At 44.6% G+C, this 24,754-nt stretch overlaps 3 protein-coding genes across 10 annotated transcripts in view; 1 reads left to right on the forward strand and 2 right to left on the reverse strand.

Moving 5' to 3' along the window:
- Nucleotides 1–14,312, reverse strand: part of snx19b (sorting nexin 19b) — a 50,387-nt gene extending 36,075 nt beyond the window's left edge. For 3 of the 6 annotated variants that reach the window (XR_014877929.1, XR_014877928.1, XM_085184697.1), the window contains exons 1-10: nucleotides 13,253–14,247; nucleotides 12,939–13,133; nucleotides 9,309–10,520; nucleotides 7,245–7,443; nucleotides 7,034–7,134; nucleotides 6,826–6,945; nucleotides 6,520–6,644; nucleotides 5,048–5,141; nucleotides 3,927–4,068; nucleotides 1,220–1,355 (exon numbers count right to left, since the gene is read on the reverse strand). Coding sequence is in view for 3 of the 6 variants with exons in the window: in XM_085184697.1 (XP_085040823.1) it covers nucleotides 1,220–1,355; nucleotides 3,927–4,068; nucleotides 5,048–5,141; nucleotides 6,520–6,644; nucleotides 6,826–6,945; nucleotides 7,034–7,134; nucleotides 7,245–7,443; nucleotides 9,309–10,520; nucleotides 12,939–13,133; nucleotides 13,253–13,456 (2,528 nt within the window). In the remaining 3 variants the exon portion in view is untranslated. Of the gene's footprint in view, nucleotides 1–1,219; nucleotides 1,356–3,926; nucleotides 4,069–5,047; nucleotides 5,142–6,519; nucleotides 6,645–6,825; nucleotides 6,946–7,033; nucleotides 7,135–7,244; nucleotides 7,444–9,308; nucleotides 10,521–12,938; nucleotides 13,134–13,252 lie in introns of all 6 variants that reach the window. The other 3 variants (XR_014877930.1, XM_085184699.1, XM_085184698.1) reach the window with 3 other exon arrangements.
- A 1,553-nt stretch (nucleotides 14,313–15,865) lies between these two features.
- On the forward strand, nucleotides 15,866–23,265 carry il4i1 (interleukin 4 induced 1). 3 transcript variants are annotated; one of them, XM_085184703.1, is made up of 8 exons: nucleotides 15,866–17,863; nucleotides 18,048–18,138; nucleotides 18,346–18,560; nucleotides 18,686–18,798; nucleotides 19,075–19,276; nucleotides 19,350–19,418; nucleotides 19,496–19,632; nucleotides 21,316–23,265. In XM_085184703.1, exons 1-8 carry the CDS (start codon nucleotides 17,819–17,821, stop codon nucleotides 22,082–22,084), a joined length of 1,641 nt encoding a protein of 546 aa, XP_085040829.1. In that variant the 5' UTR covers nucleotides 15,866–17,818; the 3' UTR covers nucleotides 22,085–23,265. The 3 variants fall into 3 exon arrangements, with proteins under 3 accessions (XP_085040829.1, XP_085040830.1, XP_085040828.1); XM_085184704.1 differs by having other exon boundaries at nucleotides 15,866–17,276; XM_085184702.1 differs by lacking the exons at nucleotides 15,866–17,863; nucleotides 18,048–18,138 and having other exon boundaries at nucleotides 18,145–18,560.
- A 35-nt stretch (nucleotides 23,266–23,300) lies between these two features.
- timm8b (translocase of inner mitochondrial membrane 8 homolog B (yeast)) lies at nucleotides 23,301–24,397 on the reverse strand. The gene is made up of 2 exons (XM_085184733.1): nucleotides 24,150–24,397; nucleotides 23,301–23,691 (listed from the first exon to the last, which is right to left on the reverse strand). Exons 1-2 carry the CDS (start codon nucleotides 24,249–24,251, stop codon nucleotides 23,524–23,526), a joined length of 270 nt encoding a protein of 89 aa, XP_085040859.1. The 5' UTR covers nucleotides 24,252–24,397; the 3' UTR covers nucleotides 23,301–23,523.
- Nucleotides 24,398–24,754: the final 357 nt, after the last annotated feature.

A 24,754-nucleotide genomic window follows, 5' to 3' on the forward strand; every position in this document is an offset into this window, starting at 1 on the left:
AAGTGGTTTGCTGTGAGACGACAGTGCTAACCACTGAGTCGCTGCGCTGCTGCCTCGTTATACTCTGTTAACATGAGAGTGGCTGTTTTGTTAAGTTACCTAAAGCCCCATCAGTAATGCAGACGCCAACCAGCATGAGGCTGAATGTGCAAGCGTCAACAGCATGTTATTAAAATGTTGTCGTTGCCGCTTGTAAACCGATTCTATCACAGTGTTCACAAAGGCTAACATCTCAGTGTACTCAGTCACTGCCGTGTACTGTCTGTGTGTGCTGCAGCTTCTCAGTAACTCCTCTGAAACGTATTAAATTTGGTATAATAAAAACTGAGTCGTGTAGGTAGGAACAGCCTGCAGCGCAGGGGTGGACAGCACAACTTTGCCAACCATTAACATGCTTTTATTCCTTTTATGCTAGAAAGAGAGAGCAGATTTCTCCTGTTTTGGCTTCCTGTTAAATCCAGAATTCAAAATCCTGCTCCTCACATACAAGGTCTTAAATAATCAGGCCCCATCTTATCTTAATGACCTTGTAGTACCATATCACCCTATTAGAGCACTTCGCTCTCGCTCTGCAGAACTACTTGTTGTTCCTAGAGTATTTAAAAGTAGAATGGGAGGGAGAGCCTTCAGTTTTCAGGCCCCTCTTCTGTGGAACCAGCTTCCAGTTTGGATTCAGGAGACAGACACTATCTCTACTTTTAAGATTAGGCTTCAAACTTTCCTTTTTGCTAAAGCATATAGTTAGGGCTGGACCAGGTGACCCTGAATCCTCCCTTAGTTATGCTGCAATAGATGTAGGCTGCCGGGGGATTCCCATGATGCATTGAGTTTTTCCTTTCCAGTCACCTTTCTCACTCACTATGTGTTAACAGACCTCTCTGTGTTGAATCATATCTGTTATTAATCTCTGTCTCTCTTCCACAGCATGTCTTTATCCTGTCTTCCTTCTCTAACCCCAACCAATCACAGCAGATGGCCCCGCCCCTCCCTGAGCCTGGTTCTGCTGGAGGTTTCTTCCTGTTAAAAGGGAGTTTTTCCTTCCCACTGTCGCCAAAGTGCTGCTCATAGGGGATCATATGATTGTTGGGTTTTTCTCTGTATCTATGAAGCGCCTTGAGGCGACTTTTGTTGTGATTTGGCGCTATATAAATAAAACTGAATTGAATGTAAATCCTCATCTTTGCATGTTGACTCTCACCACTGTTAAATAACTGCTCACCTGTTAATAAGGGTCCCAAACACGAGTCTGATGGTCTTCTGAATGTTCTCCATGCACAGCCAGCTCCACTGCTCCTTCATCAGTAAACACAGGATGTTCAGAGCCACCTCAGCCAGCGCCATCTCAGATCCAAAGCCTTTGAAAAAGGAACAAAGACATAAATGCATAAATACGTCCAACCACATTCGTACTGTGGTGCAGCTAAAGATCACGTCTACTATATAGTGTTAACTGAGCACGGCATGGAAAGACATACGTGTATAAACATAATACTGTTTCAGTGACACATTCGACATACAGACCTGTGCAAAAGTTTTGAGCCAGATTCTCATTTAAAGCAACAAAAGTACCGTCAGACTGATGCACCTGGTAATGCCACCTGGAAAGTGTCTGTCAGCCTGGACTGGCCCCCCAGAGTCTCTCTCTGTTCTCTGATTGTTCCTACTTGTGACTAAGGAGTCACAGGACAGCTTGTAAGAACGCAGGCAGTGCTGAAGGATAAATGTGGGCACACCCAATATTGACTTTCAAGCTCATTAGAATATTACAGAGTCTATTTTTCCTTATATACTGTATTTCCTTTAATGTTTGCTTCACTAAATCGCTGCATTTCACAGTTTCCAGCTAAATACAAAGAAACGAGGGCCGGCACGATACTTTTGTATAACTGATGCAGTGTCGATGTGAAGAGCATACCAATGCTCCTTCTCATGCGTTTATCAATAGTGCCCTCATGTGGCTGGACTCAAACGCGACCATGCCTCAGAAACAGGTTTCTCACTCAGCTTTGCCTCTAAATAATTTGTGAATCAAATGTTAAGTATCAGAGTAAAATGTGATTCAGACACAACAGAAGCTGACCTAAAGGTCAAACACATGCCTCAGTCTATATACTGGTAATGAAAACTACTGGACTCCATACCAGCTGCTGTAACTAACAACATGTTGGTAATACTGACAGAAAAGTCACGTCAACTACAACAACATTTACTGACTGTCACATCTATGAACCAGGAAGTCCAGAGTGAAGAACGCCAGCTGCAGTAATGGTAGTAACCAGTAGCCAGCACATGACAGCCTCCATCACTGACAGCAGAAGACGTGAGGTGGAGTGACAACAGGTGGGTTGCATGGAGAGGATAAAGCATGCACAGATAAGATTTGTCAAGTGTTTGTGTAGAACAGGATAAACTGAGCCATGAGCTGACGTAGGCTAACACCTTTCAGTGTCCAACGTTTGGTCCAAGCGGTCAGCTCTGTGGCGCTCAAGGAGACGAGGTCTTTGTTTTTGCAGCCATTCAGTCTCAGACGCCGTCTGATGGTTATGGGGCTGCAGTCGGCACCAGTAACGACCTTGCTGGTGCTGGTGGTTCCATAACCCTCAGGATCATTTAAGAAAAAATGGCCGTCTTACTGCGTCCCTGTGCAGCTGTGAGACACCCTGCTTATGCAGCTCAACAACCCGCCCACGTTCACAAAGGGAACGTTGTTTTGCCTTCAGAGCATCAGGACAGTGTGACTGCCTGACAGAAAATGACAGTGAATCCACATTTGTGCACAGATTTGGCCTTTTAAAGGCACGTGCTCCTAAACTTTGGATCAGCTGTAAAACAGCCTGTTTCAGTGTAAGTGTTGTTTTCATAAAGCTCAGAATAATGTTCGGCTCACTCCCATAAACCTTTGCTCAGGACTATAGTGTGTATTCAACTGTTTTACATTAAGTTGATGTTCAAATAAGCGTCTCTATACTTCATACTATGTATTTACCTGACACAAAGCAGGTCTCAGAATAACGTCCGTGATACAGATTAATGTGAAAGTGTAATACTGACATTTTTACATTAAAAACAACCCCTGTTCACCACACATGGACTCCACCTGTGTAAAGAAGCAGCTACATGTGAACGAGCCCAGGCAAACTGTCGTCTTCTCTGGAGTGACGCTCGTTTAAAATTACTGAAGCAACCTGAAAGAAAAGGTTTTGTGAATTTGAAATTCTGTTTGGAAAAAACAGACAAACACTACAGAGGCGAGCGGCCGTCCGTCCGCCATCGGCCCTTCATTTAAAAGCCTGCAGCCCAGACCTTTGACCAACTGAGAACATTTGGCATGAAAAATACAAAAAAGACGACCCAGGGCTGTTGAGCTGCTAGAATCTGACAAGATGTGAACAATATTCCCGAAACACAGCAACAACATGTTGCTGCAATCACATTCAAAATGACCTGGGGGGTCATTTTCTCAGTTTAAACATGTTTTCTATGTTCTGTGGTGAATAAAATATGGGTTTGCTAATCACTTCTTTTTATTTACATTTTCACAGTTTCCAAATTTTGGGGACACAGACACACACACAGAGACACACACAGACACACACGCGATGATAGTTGTGATGATGGTGATTCGAGATCCAACTCTGCCTTTTAACTTTTCCATTTAAGTTGATCCCTCTTACTGCAGTGACATCAGTCAAAAGCAACATGATGGTTTCTCCAGTAATTTAGACACAAACCATCAAAACCATCAGATTTCAGAACTGCTGGATCTGTGCTGCTGTGTCAGCTGTTGGGTGTGACTGAGGGTGATCATGGCCAGTTTTATTTTATTCAATAGTCTTACTGAGTGTTTACTTTATTGGTTTAAATTCACACGCAGCACTGAAACATTCATAAACCAATGTGAAGCCAATATTAGCCCGTGTCCTTACCGCGTCCCCGACTCTTCCTGTGATCCAGATGGCCTCCAAATTCTCTTAATCCTGCACAGGTCTCTGTCTCATCCTTCATGCTCTGTTTCTCCTGTTCATTGATAAAGGCTTGCAGATATCCCAGAGACATCCCATTAAACATCTGGAATCACAGAACAGAGTTTTTTAATAGTTATTTAACCTTTAATCAGCTTGGTACGGTCCTCTATGATACAGTTAAAAAGAAAAGGTTTGCACTTAATAACATTCAGTGAAAGTAAAGCAGCTGGATCCCATTTTCCCTCAGAGCCGTCTCAGTTCTTCAGCAGTTTGACAGAAACTCTGCTCAGAGATTGGTCCATGCTGACATGATGGTCACATAGTGGTTGCAGCTATTCAATTCAATGTTATTTACACAGCGCCAAATCACAACAACAGTCACCTCAAGGCGCTTTATATTGTAAGGTAGACCCTACATTATTACATACAGAGAAAACCCAACAATCATATGACCCCCTATGAGCAGCACTTTGGCGACAGTGGGAAGGAAAAACTCCCTTTTAACAGGAAGAAACCTCCAGCAGAACCAGGCTGAGGGAGGGGCTACAGGTGTAAATCTCCTGTTCCTCCACATCCCAAAGGTGCCTTACTGAATGTAAATCTGGAGACTGTGACAGTGAACTCACTGTCGTGTTAAGGACTTTGAGATGATTTGAGCTTTGCAATCTTGTATTAGCCTGCTGGGGCCAGCCACAGACCCGCTGTCATCATACAGGCACAGACAGGGTCAGCTCAGCTGGCAGTAAGAGGCCCAACGTATGCCTCTACAAAAAGAAGCCCAACCATTAAACCACCATATGAATTATGCTCCCTCAGCTGACAGGAGTGGCCCCCCTTCGGTCTGCTGCTGCCATGTGCCTCGAGGCAGAAAGCTGCAAACAGTTGTCCTTTGGAAAGAAAAGCGACCAGACTTCATTGAGTTTCTTGGTCTGCTACACAATATTCTGCACATCAGCAAACAGAAGGTCTGCATTTACAAAACACTTACATTCATATTTTAATTCATTGTTAACTTAGTCTGGTTGATTCACTCATAAAGAAGCTTTTGCATCATTTAAAAAGCGTGCGCCCGAGCTGCTTACTGTGCTGGCCTCCTCCATACTGAACAGAACCGGAGGTCTCACGTCTGAGCCGTTCATACAGGGAACGTTTTTACTGGAGAACTTCAGACGAGATCTGGAACAAACAGAACAAACAAACATGACTGAAAGCAACTCAAGCAATTATTGAGCCTGACTTAAAACAAGCCTGGTTGTTATTACACAGTAATAACTGTACGAAATCATCCCCACTACAAAGACAAGTGTTAAACCAGTAAAGATCCACGCTACTGCACGGGCGTCTCACTCTGCTTTGAAGCCTCTTCAGTGTTCCCAGCTTAAGTCTGGGTTGACTTCATCGTCGGGAACAACAGCTCTGCATCAGTAAATGTTCAGTAAGAACTGCAGTCAGATTTATGAATGCACCAGTGACGCACACACAGTGCACTCAGATCATAACTGTGGCGCCAAACACATTTTGCTTTTCCGAGATCTCCAAAACTCCTCTTGTTCAGGGTTGATCTGTTTGTTTCTCCATTTCTATTGCTGTTATTTCAGTTTGCAGTATGCAGGTGGTATACAGTATGACAATGTCTAAGGCAGGACAGGTTGGGAAAGACGTAATAAAAGTACAAATAGAAATGCTAAATGTAGGGATGCAACGATACCAATTTTTTCAAACCGATACGATACCGATACTTGCATCTGAGTACTTGCCGATACAGAGTACAAAAAATGATACTTCTACCACACACACACACACACACACACACACACACACATATACAATTAATTGGAAGACAGGTTTTTATTATATTCCCTGTCGATAAAAAATAAAATCTTAATAAAAATGACCACAAAAAATTTTCAAGTGAAAAATAAGCACTTCTGTTAAATTATTGTAGAGTCTCCACATTGTAATTTTACAAAATATCACTGAACTATTGGCACTGTCTCGAGCTTTCAGAATAATAAATAAACACTTCTGTTTGGAATAAAATAAACTTTTAAATTATTGCAGAGTGTCCATATTGTAAACAAACAAACAAAATAAAATAAAACAAATTATTATTATTCAATAAATAATACATAAAATAATAATTGGCCCCCTAGTGACCAATCTAAAAAACTACAACAAAAGTCACAAGCCACCCTCTGATTAATGAAGTTGGTATCGGTTCATGGTATCGGTTAACTGTTACGAGTATGAGTACACACATTTTACAGTATCAGCACCGATACCAGTATCGGTATCGGTGCATCCTACTAAATGTTGCATCTGTAAGAAAAACAAACATTCAGCACCTGGAGCACAAAAATTAAAAAAATACGTTTAACTTGTGAGATCTAACCCGACTCAAACTGCTGACCTTCTGACTCGTGGACGCTCAAACTCTTGTGCAGCAGCTACTCCAAAAAACACAAAGGTGAGCCGTCACAGCGTCTTAGCTAGCTCTGAGGGTGAGATGATGCAGGAAGGAGCGTGCGTCACTGAGCCTGCATGTGTTTCTTACCTGCTCTTCTTATCGGCACCTATTTTGCCTCCATCCACCTCAGTCTCATTATCCTCTGTGGGGCTCTGAGGCTCTGAGCGAGGAAACGCCGTCTTCAAGGTGTCGACGATGGCGTTCACCACAATCTGCACGAGTAAACACACATGAGCTGTATTAATTCCATTTATTCAGGTTTATTGATCGAGCGCCAACAGCAGCTGCCACATCACAAACTGAAACCAGAGCAGGTTATTTCTTCCACATCAGCGCTGCGTCTCAGCAAACGAAGCACAAACACTCATGTGTCACTCGTGTTAGAATATTCACCTTGTCTATGCGTGACACGATGAAAGGTTTCTTGACAAAGGCGATCCTGGCGTCTGTGTTGAGAGCGAGAAATTCCTGCATCTCCTCGCTGTTGGCTATTTCAGGGATGGCGCACAGTTGCTGAAAAGGTTGAGACAAAAAGAAGCCAGAAATGTAGCAGCAGGCCAACAAACACCATGAGGGCACTGCAGAAAGGTTTTCCACCAACCTTTAGAAAGGTCTCCAGGAGGCCCTTCCTGGCTTCTATCTTATCACTGTCCATGTTTCCAAACGGCATGTCGGGAAATATTTTCTTTGGACCTTTCACGCCTGGAAAAAGATCAGATGAGTCAGACTGGAACAAACAAACTCTCTGAGGTTCTCAAAGGTCTAATGCAACACTCCTTTCAAACGTCGAGCACAATATAAAACTTCTGTACCTTTGACGAGTTTCCTCAGTTCTGTTTTTTCTTCCAGTCGTGTCTGCAGGTTGAGGAACTCGCTGTAGCGTCTGTTGACCGTGTGATAGGCTACAGACTGAGCAGAAGATGGATTCTCACAGCCCGTCTGTACAGTTTCTGCATCCTCAAAGCCGGCCTGGATGCTTCCCGGGTTCTCACAAGCCATTGCTGTCTCATACTGTAAAGATAAAGAACTAACTGTTCACTGATATCCCAGTGAACGCAAGAATGCACCAGGCCAAACGTTTGTGACTGTATTCCCATCAGTCAGTGCAGGAAAACATGAAGTTTGTGACCCCATTTTTTATTGTTATTTATTTTATTTTATCTTCAGTTGTTACAGATGGGACAGACATGGCTGGGGATCAGAAAGGGAGAAAGAAAGATGAAGGAAAAGAAAAACAGAGGGGAAGAGGGACAGTGAGAGAGGAAACTTAAAAAGAAAACAAATCTCTTGGATCATCTTTTGAGAGAGAAAAAAGAAAAAAGGGAGAACAAGCAAAAAAAAGAGCAATATAATAAACACAGCACCACCACATTAATGGCTAACAGTAAATAACAGTAAATACTAAATACTGAATGCTGTTGTGCGGCACGCAGGACCTACAGCGCACAATGTGCTGTGAGGTAGCAGCAAGAAAGGTGTAGTTTGTGTCTGTGCACACCTGTGTGCATCAGCACGCTTGTACTCAAAAGGTTTCCCCATGTAACGATCTACTAGGGAGTGCGGGGAGCCATAGCCCCGCCCCCAGGGCATGAAGCAGGTATGGAGGAGATCCAGGCCCCAGAGTGTGAGAGCCCAAGGAGGACCATCGCAGGGACATCTGTGCCACCCTCCTGGGAAGAGCTGAGGAGAGCCCCAGACGAGGGGTCACCCAGCAGCCACGGAGCAGAGGCCAGAGGGGGTTGCAGTGGCGTGCCGTGGGCTCTGCGGGCAGCCAGCTGTGCCAGAGTGAACCGAGCCCCAGGCCCAGAGGCCTGAGGGCCCCCCACACCCCAGAAAAGGCCTGACCGAGCCAAGCAGCCACTGTGAGTGAGCCGGTACATACCTGACCGCCCAGCGCCGCGCACCAAGAACCACCAACGCCATCAGCCACTGGCAGGTAGTGTGGTGGGGGGAGAAAGGCCTCCACACTTTGGAGGGCCTAGAATGTTCCCAGAGGGGCGGAGTCTAAGACCCAACCTGACATATAGACACAGACGAACAGGCGCACAGACACAACCTGCATTCCCACCCCCATATACACAAACAAATACTCGGCACTCACCCAACGTAAAGACAGACAAATAGACACTGGACACACAATCACACTCCTAAACATATTTATACCCCAGGTCCAGGTCCCCTCACCCCCAGAGGGGAAACGGCACCTAGATGCTACCCTTTGTGTTAAGTGTTACTGTGTTAACGTCTAAAACTGATATTAATTATCTGAAATTAATTTTGCTTTTATTTCATGTCCACATGAGAGAACAAAGTTTCCAAATAGACCCCTCCCTCAGCCACTGCTAAAGCTCGGCCCCAGCCCTCTTCGGGTCTCATCAGCGCGGGGACAAACTGCATCACTCTGAATACTGAGTAACTGAGTTTTTTTTCCTCTTAATAAAGAACATCCTTCATTTAGAAACTGTGTTTTGTGTTTAGTTGTGTTATCTTTGTCTAATATTTACTTTTGTCCGATGGATTAACCTTGCTAACCAAACGTCCGAGCACTGATGGTGATTTATTTAAAAACTTTCTCCCAGTGCAGAACATCAGACATCAGAACGAGTCCTGTTTCTGTGTATTTTAGGGTTTTAAACTCTTAGTTATTAAATAAAACTGAAAGTTAAATATGTTGAAATATTAAAATTACTGCCTTTTATCATCATTATATTTGTCAGTGCTAAAAACTGCACAAATGCAGCAAAGCTCATTATCATGGCCTGATAGAGGACGCTCCTGAGAGCAGTGCTGTAGCACTCTCTGGGTGTTTTTCTGTAGGTCATCGATCAGCCCAGTAAACACCAACCAACAACGTAGCAAAGTCACATGGTCCTTACTTTGATGGTGTAAAGTGTGTAGGGGTGCGAGCCGGTGCCTCGGTACTCCTTAGCCGTGATGGTTCCAGTGATGCGCAGGTTTTGGATGATGACGGGTCCCTCGGGGCTGCTGAGGGGCTCAAAGCTGAACGTGGGGACAGAGGAACAGCACTGCAGTGTACTGACAACACTCAGCTCATTAGGATTCATTACCCCAGTCTGCTCTGCGCCTATAAGAAGGCCTCTGTTGGCGATTATAGACGGGGAACTGCCTTCTCTCTCCAAGGAACAAATCGTGCTGGAGTCCCTCTCTGCTGTGCTGAGCGATGATGAGCAGCCATTACTCTGCTCCTCCGATTCTGAACTCAGCAGGAACTTGGTTTGGTCATCCACTGGACTGTGGCAGACATCCTCCAGATCCAACCCGTAGTTGGTCTCGACAGATGCGGCGCAATCTTTCCTGCTGTCGTCCAGACCATCATCTTGTCCGATCATGACCAAAGAATCGCTGGAGCTGCGTTTAAAATCAGCCAGAGGAGAATCCGGGTCGGAGTCGTTTTCCTGGTAAAATGGGTTTGACTTGCTTCCTCTTGTGTAGCGCCTTAAAAAGGGTCGAACGGTTTCATCTTCTTCGGCGTTGTGATGTGGAAAGTCTGCCTCCGCGGAGTCGGGCACGTCATAGGCAGCGGGCGTGGCGGTCTCTGTGTGATTGATCTTCTCAGCCTCCGCTCTCTGCGCAGGAACGTCGCTGTTCTCTTGAGGAACGTGTGCTGCCTGCGATGCTGGAGCGACCTCTGGGTCATTAGGTGGAGAGGGTAGGAGCGGGCATGAATTTGGTGATTCTGTTGTTTCTGGCGGTTGGCTGACAAATATTTTAAGTATGAGGAGGTTTAACCAGTCAGGGTCCGACAGTTTGGCAACGAGAGGCAGCAGGACGTTACAGGTTATCAGCTCTCCAACCACAAACCGTCCAGTGCGCGTTTCCAAGTGAGGTGAAGGCACTAAAACGTGCAGCAGCAAGTCTGCGACTGCTCTCACGTAGTTGACTTCCACTATTTCGCTGGTCATGGCGAGGTGAGGGGTGCTGATGCTGGAGTAAGCCTTCCACAGCTGCTCGTTCTCGCTGCTCTCATCTGCTCTCAGAGACACCTGCTGCTCGGTCACCAGCTGCTTGGCTTTCATGTAGTCCTGTAGATGGCAGCCGAACAGATCGAGGACCCTCTGGGTCAGTTCCTGCAGAATTCACACATTTACACGACCCGTTAGAGAAATTCTCTGATTCTCTCCATTTTTAATTCTGCATGTTAATTTAGTTTCTTTACAAGCAAAGAAATCTTGTAATAATTCCTGTGAATGTTGCCGTTAATGGTCAAATATACGGTAACATACACTAATAATGGTGTGACCCTTTGTGCAGCAAATACTACTGATCATCTTGTAAGATGGCACAAGTAAATAGTCTGTTCTGTTTTATGCTGGATGTAAGAAAAATGACTAAAGTGACACCGACAAAGATCGAATAGGCAGAAGAGGTTAGAGCATCTCTGTGGTGAATACTAGGGCTGCCACGATTAGTCGACTAGTCACGATTACGTCGACTATCAAAATCATCGACGACTGATTTAATAGTCGACTTGTCGTTTGAAGCTTTGTAAGATCCCAAAAGACGCAGGAATAAGTAGTAGGATTTAAGAGTGTAATACCGGACTGAAACAGAAGATGGCAGCACTGCATGTACAAGGATGCCAGCTGCCGTTAAACCCCGAAGAAGAAGCTGTGTCCCAGAATTCATAGCGCAGCCCAGCTCAGTTTCCAACAATGGCGGCAGCTAGTTAGTTTAATATTACTCTTATTATTCTTTCTGGGTCACAAAATAAACGTTTAACATATTTTCAGGCGAGAATGTAGCTGTGTAAACCTCAAATATCTGCTCAGTTTATCAAGACACCACATATTTTCAAAAGCGCTCCGACGTTTTCGGAGACGTCTGTTAGCCACTAGCTCGATAGCTAGCCGGGGGCTAGGCTCACTAGAGCTGTGAGAACACCGGACTCCCGCAAATCGTTTTCAAACCCACCGCCGTCTTTCACTACTCAGGTTAAACATGATATATAAGTCACTTAGATAACTTAAAATGTTATTGTTTGGCTTTTTTTAGTATTTTATTTGTTCCTGAGTAAATCGGTTTGGCTGAGATTAAAGTTATAGTTTTTACACAGCTGAATAAACGTCAAGCAGACAGCTGATTATCAGAAGTGTGAGATGCTCAGAATTTCCTCCGGTGTCCTGTTATATTTTAGATAGCAAGGAGTTTATTAAACTTCACCGAAACAATCTGCAAATTTCATTAAAATGTAATAAACTATCATCTTGTCTTTATTTTTAGTTAGCACATACCTTAAACACTTCAAGCTGTAAGCTAATGATAGTTATATAAGAGCAGATGCTGCTGGTGCAATAAGCTGTACGTTTTACGTCCAATGGATGATGATCTGATTAGTCGACTAATTGCAAAAATAATCGGTGACTAGTCGACTATCAAAATAATGGTTTGTGGCAGCCCTAGTGAATACCATAGACCGGTGCTGAGCTGTTAGTGGATGTGCTGAAAAACTTCATATGAGGATTTGAACTCACAGGACCTGCTGCTAATGTGTCACCTACCATACAGTGCTTCTTATAGAGCTCATGGTTCTCAGAGTCTGAGCTGGTACATAAAGGGAACTACTGTGGTTTCTCTTATTTTCTGTCATATACATTTTGTTACAACAATGCACTATCAATCAGTCAGCGACTGTTAAATAATCCCTCTAAGTCAAAAGTCCAGTGTTCAATGGGCTACAGCAACGCTAATAAAAGGTAATAATCATGCAGAGTTAACCTTAAACCTGGACCGTCAGCAGGACACTGGGTCCTAACAGGTCCTGGTTTAAACCTCAGAGGTCTGTGCATTTCTGGTTCCTGAAAAAACCTACCTGAGCCCATCTTTAACCTCCTGAGACCTGAACTCTTCCACGACATGCATTTTTAATTTCTCGTTGATATTTGGGCTGACTGGGGTCTGATGAATGTAAAAACAAAGAATTACCAGGGGTTTTTTTCAACCTTATTTTTGTTTTTAAGAAAAATCAGAGCCACATATGAGGATATTCATTTAATATTTTGATAGCACAGTAGCAGCATAATGTCCTCGTAAGTGGATACCAGGCCCATGTAGAGCAGAATTGAGTATTTTAGTCTAAATAACCCAAAATGTGATGTCCACGTGTGTGGACGCAGGTCCTAGGAGGTTAAAGAACTCCTCAACAGTCACATGACCTGTGGTAATGGGTCACACCTTTCCTAATATTTACCCAGCTACAGTCCTGACTTGTTTACTAACACTTATCAACACTGGTGGAGCAATTACTGTATACATTATTTTAATAGATGGTTTTAACCATCCCAGACTTTTGGAAATCTCTTTACAGATTTTAATGCACATTTACAAGTGCTCCTCATCCATAACAACAACAACTGTAAGCAGGTTAACACAAACACTTGTTCTTCAAGTGCTTGTAGTGTGCCTGGCCTTCACATTAACTACAGAAAATTATTGCAAGCACATTGTTAGACCTTGTGAAAGCTCCCTGCTCCTTCAAAGCTCAGTACCTTCCTGTCAGCTGTTCTTGCTCGCAGTTTCAGCCTCATGGCCATGGAGATCATGGCTTCTTCAATCTCTGTTTCAAAAGCACTCTCAGAGGACACAGTGGAGTACCAGGAGGTGACAAAGTCTCTGATGATTTTCTTCACTGTGTTGTGGATCTCCTGGTCCAGATCATTTTCATCCTCCTCAGACTTTGGAATCTGAAAATTAGTAATACCATAATGAGGGAGAATGAGTGGAGTCTGGTTAACTTAGCCCAAACTGTTTATAATCACATCCATATATTGTAAAACATCAACATCATTAATTATAGACTTACTTGCTCCCAGGTGATAAACCTCTCCAGGTGAATCACACTGTTGGACTCGAGAACAGTCTGCGAACCGAGCCAGCCCCAGAGCACCAAGAGCAGGCTGGTGAAGACACACAGCAGCCAGATGTTGACCAGCAGGTGGAACAGCAGCAGCCAGGCCACCACCACGCCGACGCCCAGCAAGCTCCTCTGTCCCCACACCTCAGCCATGATGCTGCAGGGTTTGCTTTCTCACTGACCTCAGCTGGAGAAGTGAAGATCAGGCGTGCCGGGTACCATCACTCTTTAAAGAACCAAAACGATAACACCTGAGTGTAACATCGGAAACAGGGCGGGAAACTGAGTGCCAGCAGAGTGGGGTTAAGTTGAAGTAAAGGGGATGAATGTGTAACACAAACGTATCATCCACGCTGCTTCTCACGTACAGCAAATAGAAGAAGTGTTATAAAATTCACTGACCTCAGGTTCGATGTGTCTCGCGGGCACGTATTTGCTGAGCCAGCGCGTGCACGCTAGAAGCTAACGCTGGTTTACCGCGCTTCGGGAGTAAATAACGTTTACATGCTTCACTAGCTAACCCGGTGTAGCTATGCTACGCTCGTTTATGTCCGCTAACGGTGGTACTAGCGTTAGCCCAAAGGCATTAACTGTCGTGCTGCGACCGAACTCCGCTCAGAAATGTTTCATGACGGTGTACGTCCGACAGGCAGCAGCTAAGCAAGATGTCCAGATTAATGTCTGCCCTTTAGCTGCTTCCTGCGTCAGTAACAGCAGCAGAGACGAGAGGTAGCTGGGAATATGAGCGGCATCGTTGCTTCTTTGTAAAGATGCTGAAATGAAGATAACGCGCTGTATTTGTCAGAGAGCTGCAGCACGCACATACACACCTTACAGTGCTGAACCAAAGTCACGTCACTCCAGGAGCGCGCGACGCCTGCTCATAACGCATACAACAAACTACAGCGCGAGCTCAGACAGACACACACCCTGCACGAGCCGTCCAGCACTCAACGACAGGTCTCGTGAGCTTCTCGGCGTCAACTCCTCGGTCTGGTTTGTTTACTTCCTGTATTGCGAGCTATGACGTATCGATTGGGGCAGGCTCCAAGGCTTCGGAGGCAACTGACTTCCGGTATTTGCCAAAAAGTGATCGCCCGTATTTAAACTGCTGTAAATGTCCTGTTGGCCTATAATATGTGAAATATATTTCAAATGTGTCCCTCACGAATGATATCAAGTCATCGTGAGACACAAACAGCATTCCCGTCACAACGAAATCAGTTTACGGCAAAGCGACTTTTATATATCTTTGATTATCCAGTTAAAAATCCCTCTTTGTAAGTCCTGTCCACTAGAGTCTATTCACCAATATAAGGAAAGACATTACACATAAAAAAAACACACATGGAGACATTGGAAATCAGTCTGTAATTTGCATTTTTACAAATCCCGAAATACCAATTAAATATTAGTTTGCTATTTTGTGTACACACTTTTACACTCATCAACTTGCATAATGGATTTATCATCAGATCACAATAAAATCTGAAGTCTCCATCTTTCTAACTCTGCCTCCATGGGAGGCGATGCTTGTCACTACCCGATCCGTACCGGAAACCCGATCGGTACCCCGCATGCGCAAATCTTACGTCACTTCCTCTCTTTGCCAACATTGCGACATTCAATATATTTGAATGATACGGTTAGCGCCCAGTTAGCTCCTAGCATTTCTCAACAGCTCTGCCTCCTTTTCGACTGCCCGGGACATTTAAACAATGGATAATCCGTATACAAACAAATTCATGCTTTTCTCCTCAACAGAGAGCGTTCCCCGATTGAACAACAGCGCCGTAAAATAAGAAGAATGGCGCCTAATTACAGACTTAATAATATTGATTTAGCAATGTGTCACATGAAGATTCATCAGCCAGATTAAGTGTTTACTGACAATTGACAGTGATAGCGGACATCATCATCACTATTCCAGTCAATCCTCTCCTCACAGACAAGCATAAACACACTCGACTATCACTAAATCAAATTTAACACACGTTTGTAATGACGCCAATTCATTTTACAATGGGGTTCATTCGCTCGGTCAGCAGGTGGCAGTATCCTCGTACACTGGGGGGTACACTGCCATTAAAATAACAGAAGAAGAAGAAAACATCTGCACATGCGCGGTACGGATCGGGTAGACCCGATTTGTACGGTCCGACTTTGCACATGCGCAGTAAGGATCGGGAGTCCCGATCCGTAACTATCTTTTTATTTTTCGTTTTTGTCTACATTGTACTGAAATGCTTCATTATTACAAACATTTTAAGATATACTTATTATTCTTAACATCTTAACCGATACTCTGACCCATAACTATCGTAAAACGCTACGACCGGAAGTAGACACCTTTCGCGCATGCGGGGTACCGATCGGGTTTCCGGTACGGATCGGGTAGCGACATCGCTGTCAGTCTGTCAGCCTGTGTGCTTGCACTGAAAACGTTTACTTTACGATACGATTGTGGCGGGGCGTGGTCTGCGGGGCGTGGTCTGCGGTGCAGTGCAGGGATGCCGGACGCACCGCAGACCACGCCTCGCAGACCACGTCGACTTAAAATCTGGGTCCTATCATGTCGTTGTTGTGTGTGTGTGTGTGTGTGTGTGTGTGTGTGTGTGTGTGTGTGTGTGTTTCTGAACAGCAACCGTGAATAAAATATTATGAAAGCACTAACCCGTGGATATATTTCCACGATTTAAAAAAAAATATCTGTACTCTGTAAATTTTCTGATATTCATTTATTTATTCACTCATTCACTGTGGTCGGTCACATCGATGGAAGGGCTGTCACAGTTGAATCTTGAAGCTGATGTGAATATCTGAGTACGGATGAGACTGAACGGACTCGAAAACTGAGTTAAATCCATGTTAAAGTGAACATGTTGAAATCTGTTCACAGATTCAGTCATTAAATCGGATAGATACGGTCTATTGAAAAATCACCAAAGGAGTCTGAGTGGATCCACGACGAATGTCTAATGTCTCAGTATAGCCCACTGTGTCCTGGTCACAGATAAGACTCGTGGATTCAGATTTCATCGAGCTCAGATCCAGTTTGGCTCCAGTCGTTTCCCAGCTCATCCCATTCAGATCTCTTCACGATGGTTTAACTTTTCCCGACACGATGTGTGTTCTTTATTCAAAATGGTTCATCCTCCCAAAACTACTGAGATTTTTTTTTAAAACGACTTACTCTCAGTCTTTAAAATACACTGCCAGGACCACAGAATCTAAACAGGAAGTTAATTGGTGAGCAGAAGAAGTGCTGATGAATACCTCACCACTCACGATTAAAATGTTCTTTTCTTCACATGACTTGGAAACAATCTCAAAATGTTAAAAAGAAAGAGAGCAGACAAGAAGCGCAGGTTCAACTGAAGTATTTCTTTAAATCAACAGCAGCTGGATTTTAGTTTAGTTCAAAAGAACGAACTCTCCGAGCCTTGAGTGGTACTTTCCCCCCAAACATACATTGAGTAGATGTATTGAGTTGAGCTTCTCTCAGGGTGCAGGCTGAGCTCTACCTTTCACATTATACATTAACATGGCTGACTTAACTCCCAAAGCCTCATTAGTTCATCAGCCTTGGAGTTTTTCCATACACTGACCCATGACTAACAATGCTGTGCTCAGCTATACATCAATGTAGATACTGTTAAATTCACAGCCCGTGAGTGTGAGCTATAAAAATCAGTACGTCTTTACTGATTTTCTTGCTGTAGAATCCAGCTTTTACGCTGGAAACAGACATTTTTCTTTAAAGGTAATTAAATACTTCCTCGGTTATTTCCTTTGTTTATAAAATTATCTCGGGAGTGTCAGATTCCCTTCAGTTATTTCATTTCAGAAATGAAAGCTGAGGACATAAAAGTCAGAAAATGAAACTTAACCCATGTCACTTTGGTTTCAGTTTCCACATCATATAAATGCCTTCCATGTGTTATTATGTCCCGGACACAGAAGGAGCTGAGAGGTGAGTGTTTGCACATCCTGTGGTCTTTACTGTATAGACAGTTATAGTAAACTTAATAAAAGTACAGATGTTGTTATGAGTGTGATGTCTGTGAAGGTTCTCAGTCATCCAGGTCATCGTAGTCTTCACTTTTGCTTTTCAAGCGACTTAAAGACGTCCAGATGCTTTTCTTTCCAAGCTCCTTAGATTATGAATGTGATGTAATGCAGCTTCAGGTCTGACGGGCATTTTTTTGGCCACCACTAAATGAGCCTTTTCAGGTCAGATATGAAAACGAGTGAAGACGGAGTAAAACGAGGTATGCTGATGACTAGTATAACCTCGCTAATCTGATTTGTTCAGTGTGGTTGACTCTGGAGCCAGTGTGGGAAAATATTTCTGGAAGACCTGAGGGAGCCACACAGTCGCTCATTAAAATGACCTTGTGTGCAATTTCACACATGCCATGCGTCCGGGTTTTTCAGAAAGCCTTATTTCATACGGTGAGTCACAGGGTTGATAGGTTAGCTCTGTGAGGGTCTGTGGGTCATTCCTCCTCAGCCATGAATAGGCTCATGACGACTTACGAGACACTACCTTTGACAGAGGTGAGTGAAACACGGCCCTGCACTCTGAATTTATTAACTGAGATCACTACTGGTGCGTTTGGGAGATTTAATGTGTTGTATATTGTTTCCAGCATATTTTTAAAAAGACAATTTTAGGCTTTTCTTTGTTCGTAACTGTTCTGCCTGAGCCTCGCCAACTTAATTTAGAGCTTGTGTCCGTTAGGTTTCCATTTCCTCTCACGGTGTGAAAGAAAAGCCCAGACTGTGGAGTTCCATCGTCGAGATGACGTCTCACATGGCACTGTGCAAACTCTGTGAGTGCAAAACAATCTGCTGTGAAGTCACTCTCATGAAAAACACTAACTGGGAAAATCTTCTTGTCATTTCTTCTCTGTTTATAAAGTTCGCAGTAAAGGAAGGAAACTGGGACTTTGTGGTTACTTGGCAACCCCTTGGGGGATTTTTTATGAGCCACAGTTTGACTTCATCGGCTGAGTTAACATCTTTTCTGTCACCATCAGTTCCTCTGGTTCTGGTGGCGGCTGTGGTGCTCACTGTGAACGGGATAATAGGAGATCCCCTGTTTGAATGCCTCCAAGACACAGACTACAGCGAGCTTCTTGACATCGTGAAGAAAGGTCTTCCTGCTACAAAGACGCCTCGACACGTAGCAATCGTCGGCGGGGGCATCGCCGGACTGACAGCTGCCAAGTTTCTAGAAGATGCTGGACATAAGGTAATTTACAGTCAGGGAAAAACATTTAAACTACACTCGCTCTGGGAGTAATTTTCTGAGTCATTACTGTTGGTACTAAAAGTGCATATGCTTTTCGTCGCTGTGTGTCCCCTTGGACATCAAAGGTGACCATAATCGAGGCCAGTAATCGTATCGGAGGACGTGTGGAGACCTTCAGGAACAGGAGAGAGGGCTGGTATGCAGAACTGGGGGCCATGAGGATCCCAAGCTTTCATAAGTGAGTAAAGAGATGCACATGCCATAGTGGGACTGTGACATTTTGGCAAATAGACACCCCCTTATTTAATCAAGGAAAATATCCTGCTGGAAGTAAGAACTGAATGATGCCAGAGGAAATGTACGAGCCTGTAGAGTTTTCTGTAGATTTCAGAACCCTTATTTCTGAGCCTCTAAGTAACTGGGAAGAGTCTAACAAACCACTAAAGATCTTCTAGCCAAATGGTTAAAATACCGTATATATTCATACAGGATAACTAATGTGCTTATGTCACAGGATTTTGCTTTCCTTTGCGTCCAAATTACAAATACCTATGAACCGCTTCATCCAAGATGACATCAACACCTACTACTTAGTAAATGGAGAGCTACATAAAACCTACACCGTTGAAAACAACCCCAGCGTGCTCAACTACAGCTTGTCTGACAGGGAGAGGGGGAAAACGGCCGCTCAGCTCTTCAGCCAGGCGCTGTGGAAGGTTTGTTCATGTGCTGCTTTGTTGCACATGTCAGTGTGAATCTTGTCTTGTAAATGTTGTGATTTTCACACAGGTGAGAGATGATGTGAAGGCAATCGGCTGTAGTGCCACATTGGATAAATATGACTCCTACACAGTGAAGGTAACGGTTTAATCACCTTGACACTTGATGTCATACAGATCACAGCTGTAATCTGTTGGGGGGGGATGTCCTCACAGGAGTATCTGGTGAAGGAGGGCAATCTGAGTCGTGGAGCCCTGAGGATGATCGGGGACATCCTGAATGAAAACAGCCTCTTCTACACGTCGCTGATCGAGATGATGTACATGCAGACTGACATCAGTGACAACGTCGAGTAAGAAATATAAATATAACTGTCACAGTGGGATGTTAAGAAGCCAGGGAACAGCAGCTAAGATATGCTTCTGATCCTGAGTGGTTGGGCTTCCATAGTGCCACCATTGTTAGACTGTTCTCCAAAAGGGCAAAATAGTTGCTTAAACTTTGTAGAGCTGAGGGAACAGATTTATGTGGCACTTCTCCTTTGTTTCGTCATTATATGTTATATGGGGCGATCGTGGCTCAAGAGTTGGGAGTTCGTCTTGTAATCAGAAGGTTGCCAGTTCGAGCCCGGTCGTTGTGTCCTTGGGCAAGACGCTTCACCCGTTGCCTACTGGTGGTGGTCAGAGGGCCCGGTGGCGCCAGTGTCCGGCAGCCTCGCCTCTGTCAGTGCGCCCCAGGGTGGCTGTGGCTACAATGTAGCTGCCATCACCAGTGTGTGAATGACTGAATGTGTAAAGTGCTTTGGGGCCCTTAGGGACTAGTAAAGCGCTGTACAAATACAGGCCATTATATGTGTAATTTTTCTTATTACTTGTTGTATACACCTATCAGGCATAACACTCTCTCTCTCACTTCTCTCACCCCAACCAATCACAGCAGATGGCCCCGCCCCTCCCTGAGCCTGGTTCTGCTGGAGGTTTCTTCCTGTTAAAAGGGAGTTTTTCCTTCCCACTGTCGCCAAAGTGCTGCTCATAGGGGGTCATATGATTGTTGGGTTTTTCTCTGTATCTATGAAGCGCCTTGAGGCGACTTTTGTTGTGATTTGGCGCTATATAAATAAAATTGAATTGAATTGAATTGAACACTGTGACCACTGACAGGTGAAGTGAAGAACACTGATTCTCTCCTCATCATGGCACCTATTAGTTGGTGAGATATATTAAGGAGCAAGTAAACATTTTGTCCTCAAAGTTGACGTTAGAAGCAGGAAAAATGTACAAACCTAACGATAAGCTGGGTCACAGCATCTCCAAGCAACAGTAACCAGCAACAGCGTCGTGGACAGTGAAGACTCAATGATGCACGTGGGCAATAAAGACTGGCCCATGTGGTCCGATCCAACAGACGAAGATCAAACAGCTGAAAAAGGTTCAAGCTGACTGTGATAGAAAAGTGTCAGAATTCACAGTTTGGTTGCTGTGTAGCTGCAGACCAGTCAGGGTGCCTGTGCTGACCACCACCAACACCACCAATGATCAGAACTGGACCACGGAGCAATGGAAGAAGGTGGCCTCGTCTGGTGAGTCACATTTTGTCGCTGACCCAGGCAACACCTGGCACCAGGATGCATTGTGGGTAGAATGTGAGTCAGCAGAGGCAGTGTGATGCTTTGGGCGATGTTCTGCTGGGAAACCTTGGGTCCTACCATCCATGTGGTTGATACTTTGACACGTAGCACCTACCTGAGCATCGCTGCAGACCATGGACACTATTATACACTCCACGGAGGCCACACCTCGCCACTTACAGGATCAATGATCTGTCGCTAACTTGGTGCCAGATGCCACAGCACACCTTAGGGGTCTGGGGGAGTCCAGGCCTCAATGGGGCGGATCTTCCGTGGCAGTAAAGGGGCACATAATGGTCACAATGTTATGGCTGATTGGCATAATTCAAATTTTATAGAAAATAAATGATTAGTTCAGCTTTAGCGGAGGATTGTGTATTAAGGGATGTTTTCTTGAATTTCTTTCAGGTACTTTGAGGTGACTGATGGCTTTGAACACCTCCCCAGAGCTTTCTATCAGGTCTTAAACGCCACCATCCTCCTCAACTCCAAGGTCAAGCTCATAAACCAGACAGGTGGTAGAAATGTGACCGTCACCTATCAGGACCAGCACAACTCGGGTTCCCTGACCAACCTAACGGTGGACTACACCCTGGTCACTGCCACAGCCAAGGCCACCCTGTTCATTGACTTTCAGCCGCCTCTCTCTGGGGACAAGATGGAGGCCCTGCGCTCAGTCCATTACACCAGCTCCACAAAGGTGGTGCTTAGTTTCAAGGAGCGCTTCTGGGATAAAGAGGGCATCAGAGGAGGGAAGAGCATCACAGACCGTCCCGCTCGCTTCATCTACTACCCCAGCCACAGCTTCCCCGGGACATCCGCAGGTGCACTGCTGGCATCCTACACCTGCTCTGACGACTCCGCCCTCTTCCAGGGCATGAATGATGGGGAGCTGATGGCTGTGGTCCTGGAGGACTTGGTGAAGATCCATGGAGAGTACATCAGGCCTTTGTGGACAGGGGGGCTGGTGAAGAAGTGGGGCTTGGATCCTTACAGTCTGGGAGCCTTTGTGCTGTTCACGCCTTACCAGCAGGGGCACTACGCCAGAGAACTGTTCCAGAGTGAGGGGCGGGTACACTTTGCAGGGGAGCACACAGCCACACCTCACGGATGGATCGAAACGTCCATCAAGTCTGCACTCAGGGCAGCTAAAAATGTCAACAGTCTCACACTGTAGTGTTTCACGCAGCAAACATTTATTCCATGTTCACTCCTTTAGGGTTTGTCTGATATCATGAACACTGTTCAGCTCAGTTCTGTTGCTCCTGGAGCCCCCAAGCTAACCGAAAAGCCTCTGAGACCTAACTTTGGTGGCCCTGAGAGGGATAACAGGCAGTAGTATTAGTAGTAGTCACTCCAGTGTGATGTATATTTTCTGTTACGAATGTACTGTTGATGTACATCTATTAATTGATAGACAAAAGGTTTGTCTGTTACAGGCACTTTGATCAGATTTGCAGGGCTTCGCTCTTAAAGTTGCTCCTGTGTCTAAATACCAAGTTTCAGTCGGATTAAGTGCAGAAATCTTTATATTTGTGAGATTCTTTGTTACATTACGTTGAAACTTGTTTGCAGAAAAAGTGGATTAACAATGGACAGAGCCCTGTGATTCATTCATTCATGTTTTATTTCATTTTAGCTACATGGTACTTCAGTGACTTCAGTTTGCACGTATGTTGAACCACAAAGTAAATCTCTGGATTTTCCCTGTCAGCGTGTGACTCGAAGTAAAATGATGTAAGCATGAAAAAACGGCTGTTTAATGTGGTGGAACACTAACAGACAGAAAAATCTGCCTGTTTGCAGGCACATTACTGTGATGGGCTCTTTGCAGTTAGCTTTTTAACATGTGCATGGAGCTGCAGGTCACTCAACATATAATTAATGCAAACATTGAATTTTTGGTGCTTAAGTGAACAACTCCATTACGTTTACGCAGCTGTTGTTTGGATAAAAAAGGTTTGAATTCTTCCTAACTCCAGACTGCTCCTCTGAGCCCACCTTCCTTCCAACGCCTGCCCCTTATGATGACATTTATTTTCACCTGAGTGGAGCTTTCGAGTGTTGAAATGACCTCATTATTGATATCCTCTCTCTTTGACATAAAACTCCAGGAGTAGAGAAAGTATTTAAAGCAGACCGAGTGGAATCAGAATCCTCTGCGATATGCACCGACAGAATAACAATTATAATTCTGTATCATTTCCCTCGTCTATTATTGATCAGGACATAACGACGGAGAAGATCAAGAGAAAGCAGAAGGTGCCGAGCGAGGAGCTGTCCAGCCTTTGCTTTCAGCTCATAGATGTCGTTCAGGAAAGTAAATAATAATCTTGAAGTTTCAGATCGATGAAAGGGGGAAAAAAAAATCAGGCAACGTTTGAGTCTTCAGGTGAAACATTTAAGATTTATTATTACCGGACTTCTCCAGGCTTGCAGATTCCCTCTCCCTTCCTTCCTCCAGTTTGATCACATGACTGCACCCCTCCCTCCATAAGAGTCCCCATCATCTCTCAAACTCCGGCTGTTACACCCACGTACACAAAGTCTTCTTCGTGTCATCTCCCATCACATTAGGAATAAAAAAACATAATACAGTCCGACTGCGGTGCGTTATCACTGAGTGCCTTTCTGCACCATCTGTGTGAAGCGGTTGGTGATGCTGAGGGTGGTGTCAATGAATCGCTCCACGCAGCTCACCAGGCACGTCTCGGTCCTGTAGTCCAGCTTTGAGCCGGGAGTGTCCACACATTTATCCCAGCAGACGTCGGTGAAGCTGTGCACCTGCAAACCACATGAAGCAGACGGGAACTGATTCAGCTCAGTGTTACTTATATAATGTCGAAGTGTCGCGGCTGATGCCAGTTTATGTTTATTAAAAAAGAAAAGGCTGAAATCTGATCACTGAACACATGTAACCAAGATTCATGCCGGACTCTAGAAGACAGCATGTTTCTGTGTACAGGAAACTATTTAATCACAGAACTGATGTGCATGGAGTTAAAAACAGGTCTTCACAGCTCAGGATGTGGATCTAGAGGATATATTAACTCTATGTTCTTCAAGCGCGGCAACACCTGGACAAGGAGCAGATGTTCTTCCAGCTGTGTGATGACCAGTTCTAATACAAACTGGTCTCTTGTACAGAGACATTAATGGTCAACTAAGCACGTGTAAGACGTCAGATCACGTCGTACAATGAGCTACATCTGTCGGAGGACAGTCAGCCCCCGTCCTCTTACCTGAGCCTGGAACTGCGCTTTCTGCTGCTCGACAGCGATCATGCGCTGCAGCTCCGTCGCCTCTGCCTTCTCCGACGCGCTCAAGTTATCAAAGCCGTCCATGTCTTCTGACCGTCGGCTGCACAGAAGCTCCGAGCACTGCTCAAGCACAGAGGTGACCTTCTCTTCCACCGGCGCGGTTTGGGAAACAGCGCTAATCACACGGTGCCCTGCAGACGGCGGCGCTTCCTGTTTGCGTTGTTTGACGCGCTAAATGCGACGCAACAAATGACAAAGATGTTTCACGTTGAGCAGCAAACCCCCCAAACACGGACAGGTACGGTTATTAGCTTACAGACGCATGTTTCACATCCAGCTGTAAAGACGTGTTTTATAGAAGGAATGGCTTAATGAAGGATTACAGAGAATTCACAGTTTATTTTCACATAAAGAAGTCAAAGTACAGAAAATAAAATAACAACAAACAAAACACTGGTGCTGTTTATTTACCTTTTAATTATGAAAGTGTGTAGGAATGAATTATACCGGTGGGGTCAACGTAGTAAAAACACATTTATGTCTTCTTTACCTGATCACAAACATGCATGTGTCTCTACAGATGTTTC

Source organism: Neolamprologus multifasciatus, chromosome 14, assembly GCF_963576455.1.
Source record: "Neolamprologus multifasciatus chromosome 14, fNeoMul1.2, whole genome shotgun sequence".
Taxonomy (NCBI): domain Eukaryota; kingdom Metazoa; phylum Chordata; class Actinopteri; order Cichliformes; family Cichlidae; genus Neolamprologus; species Neolamprologus multifasciatus.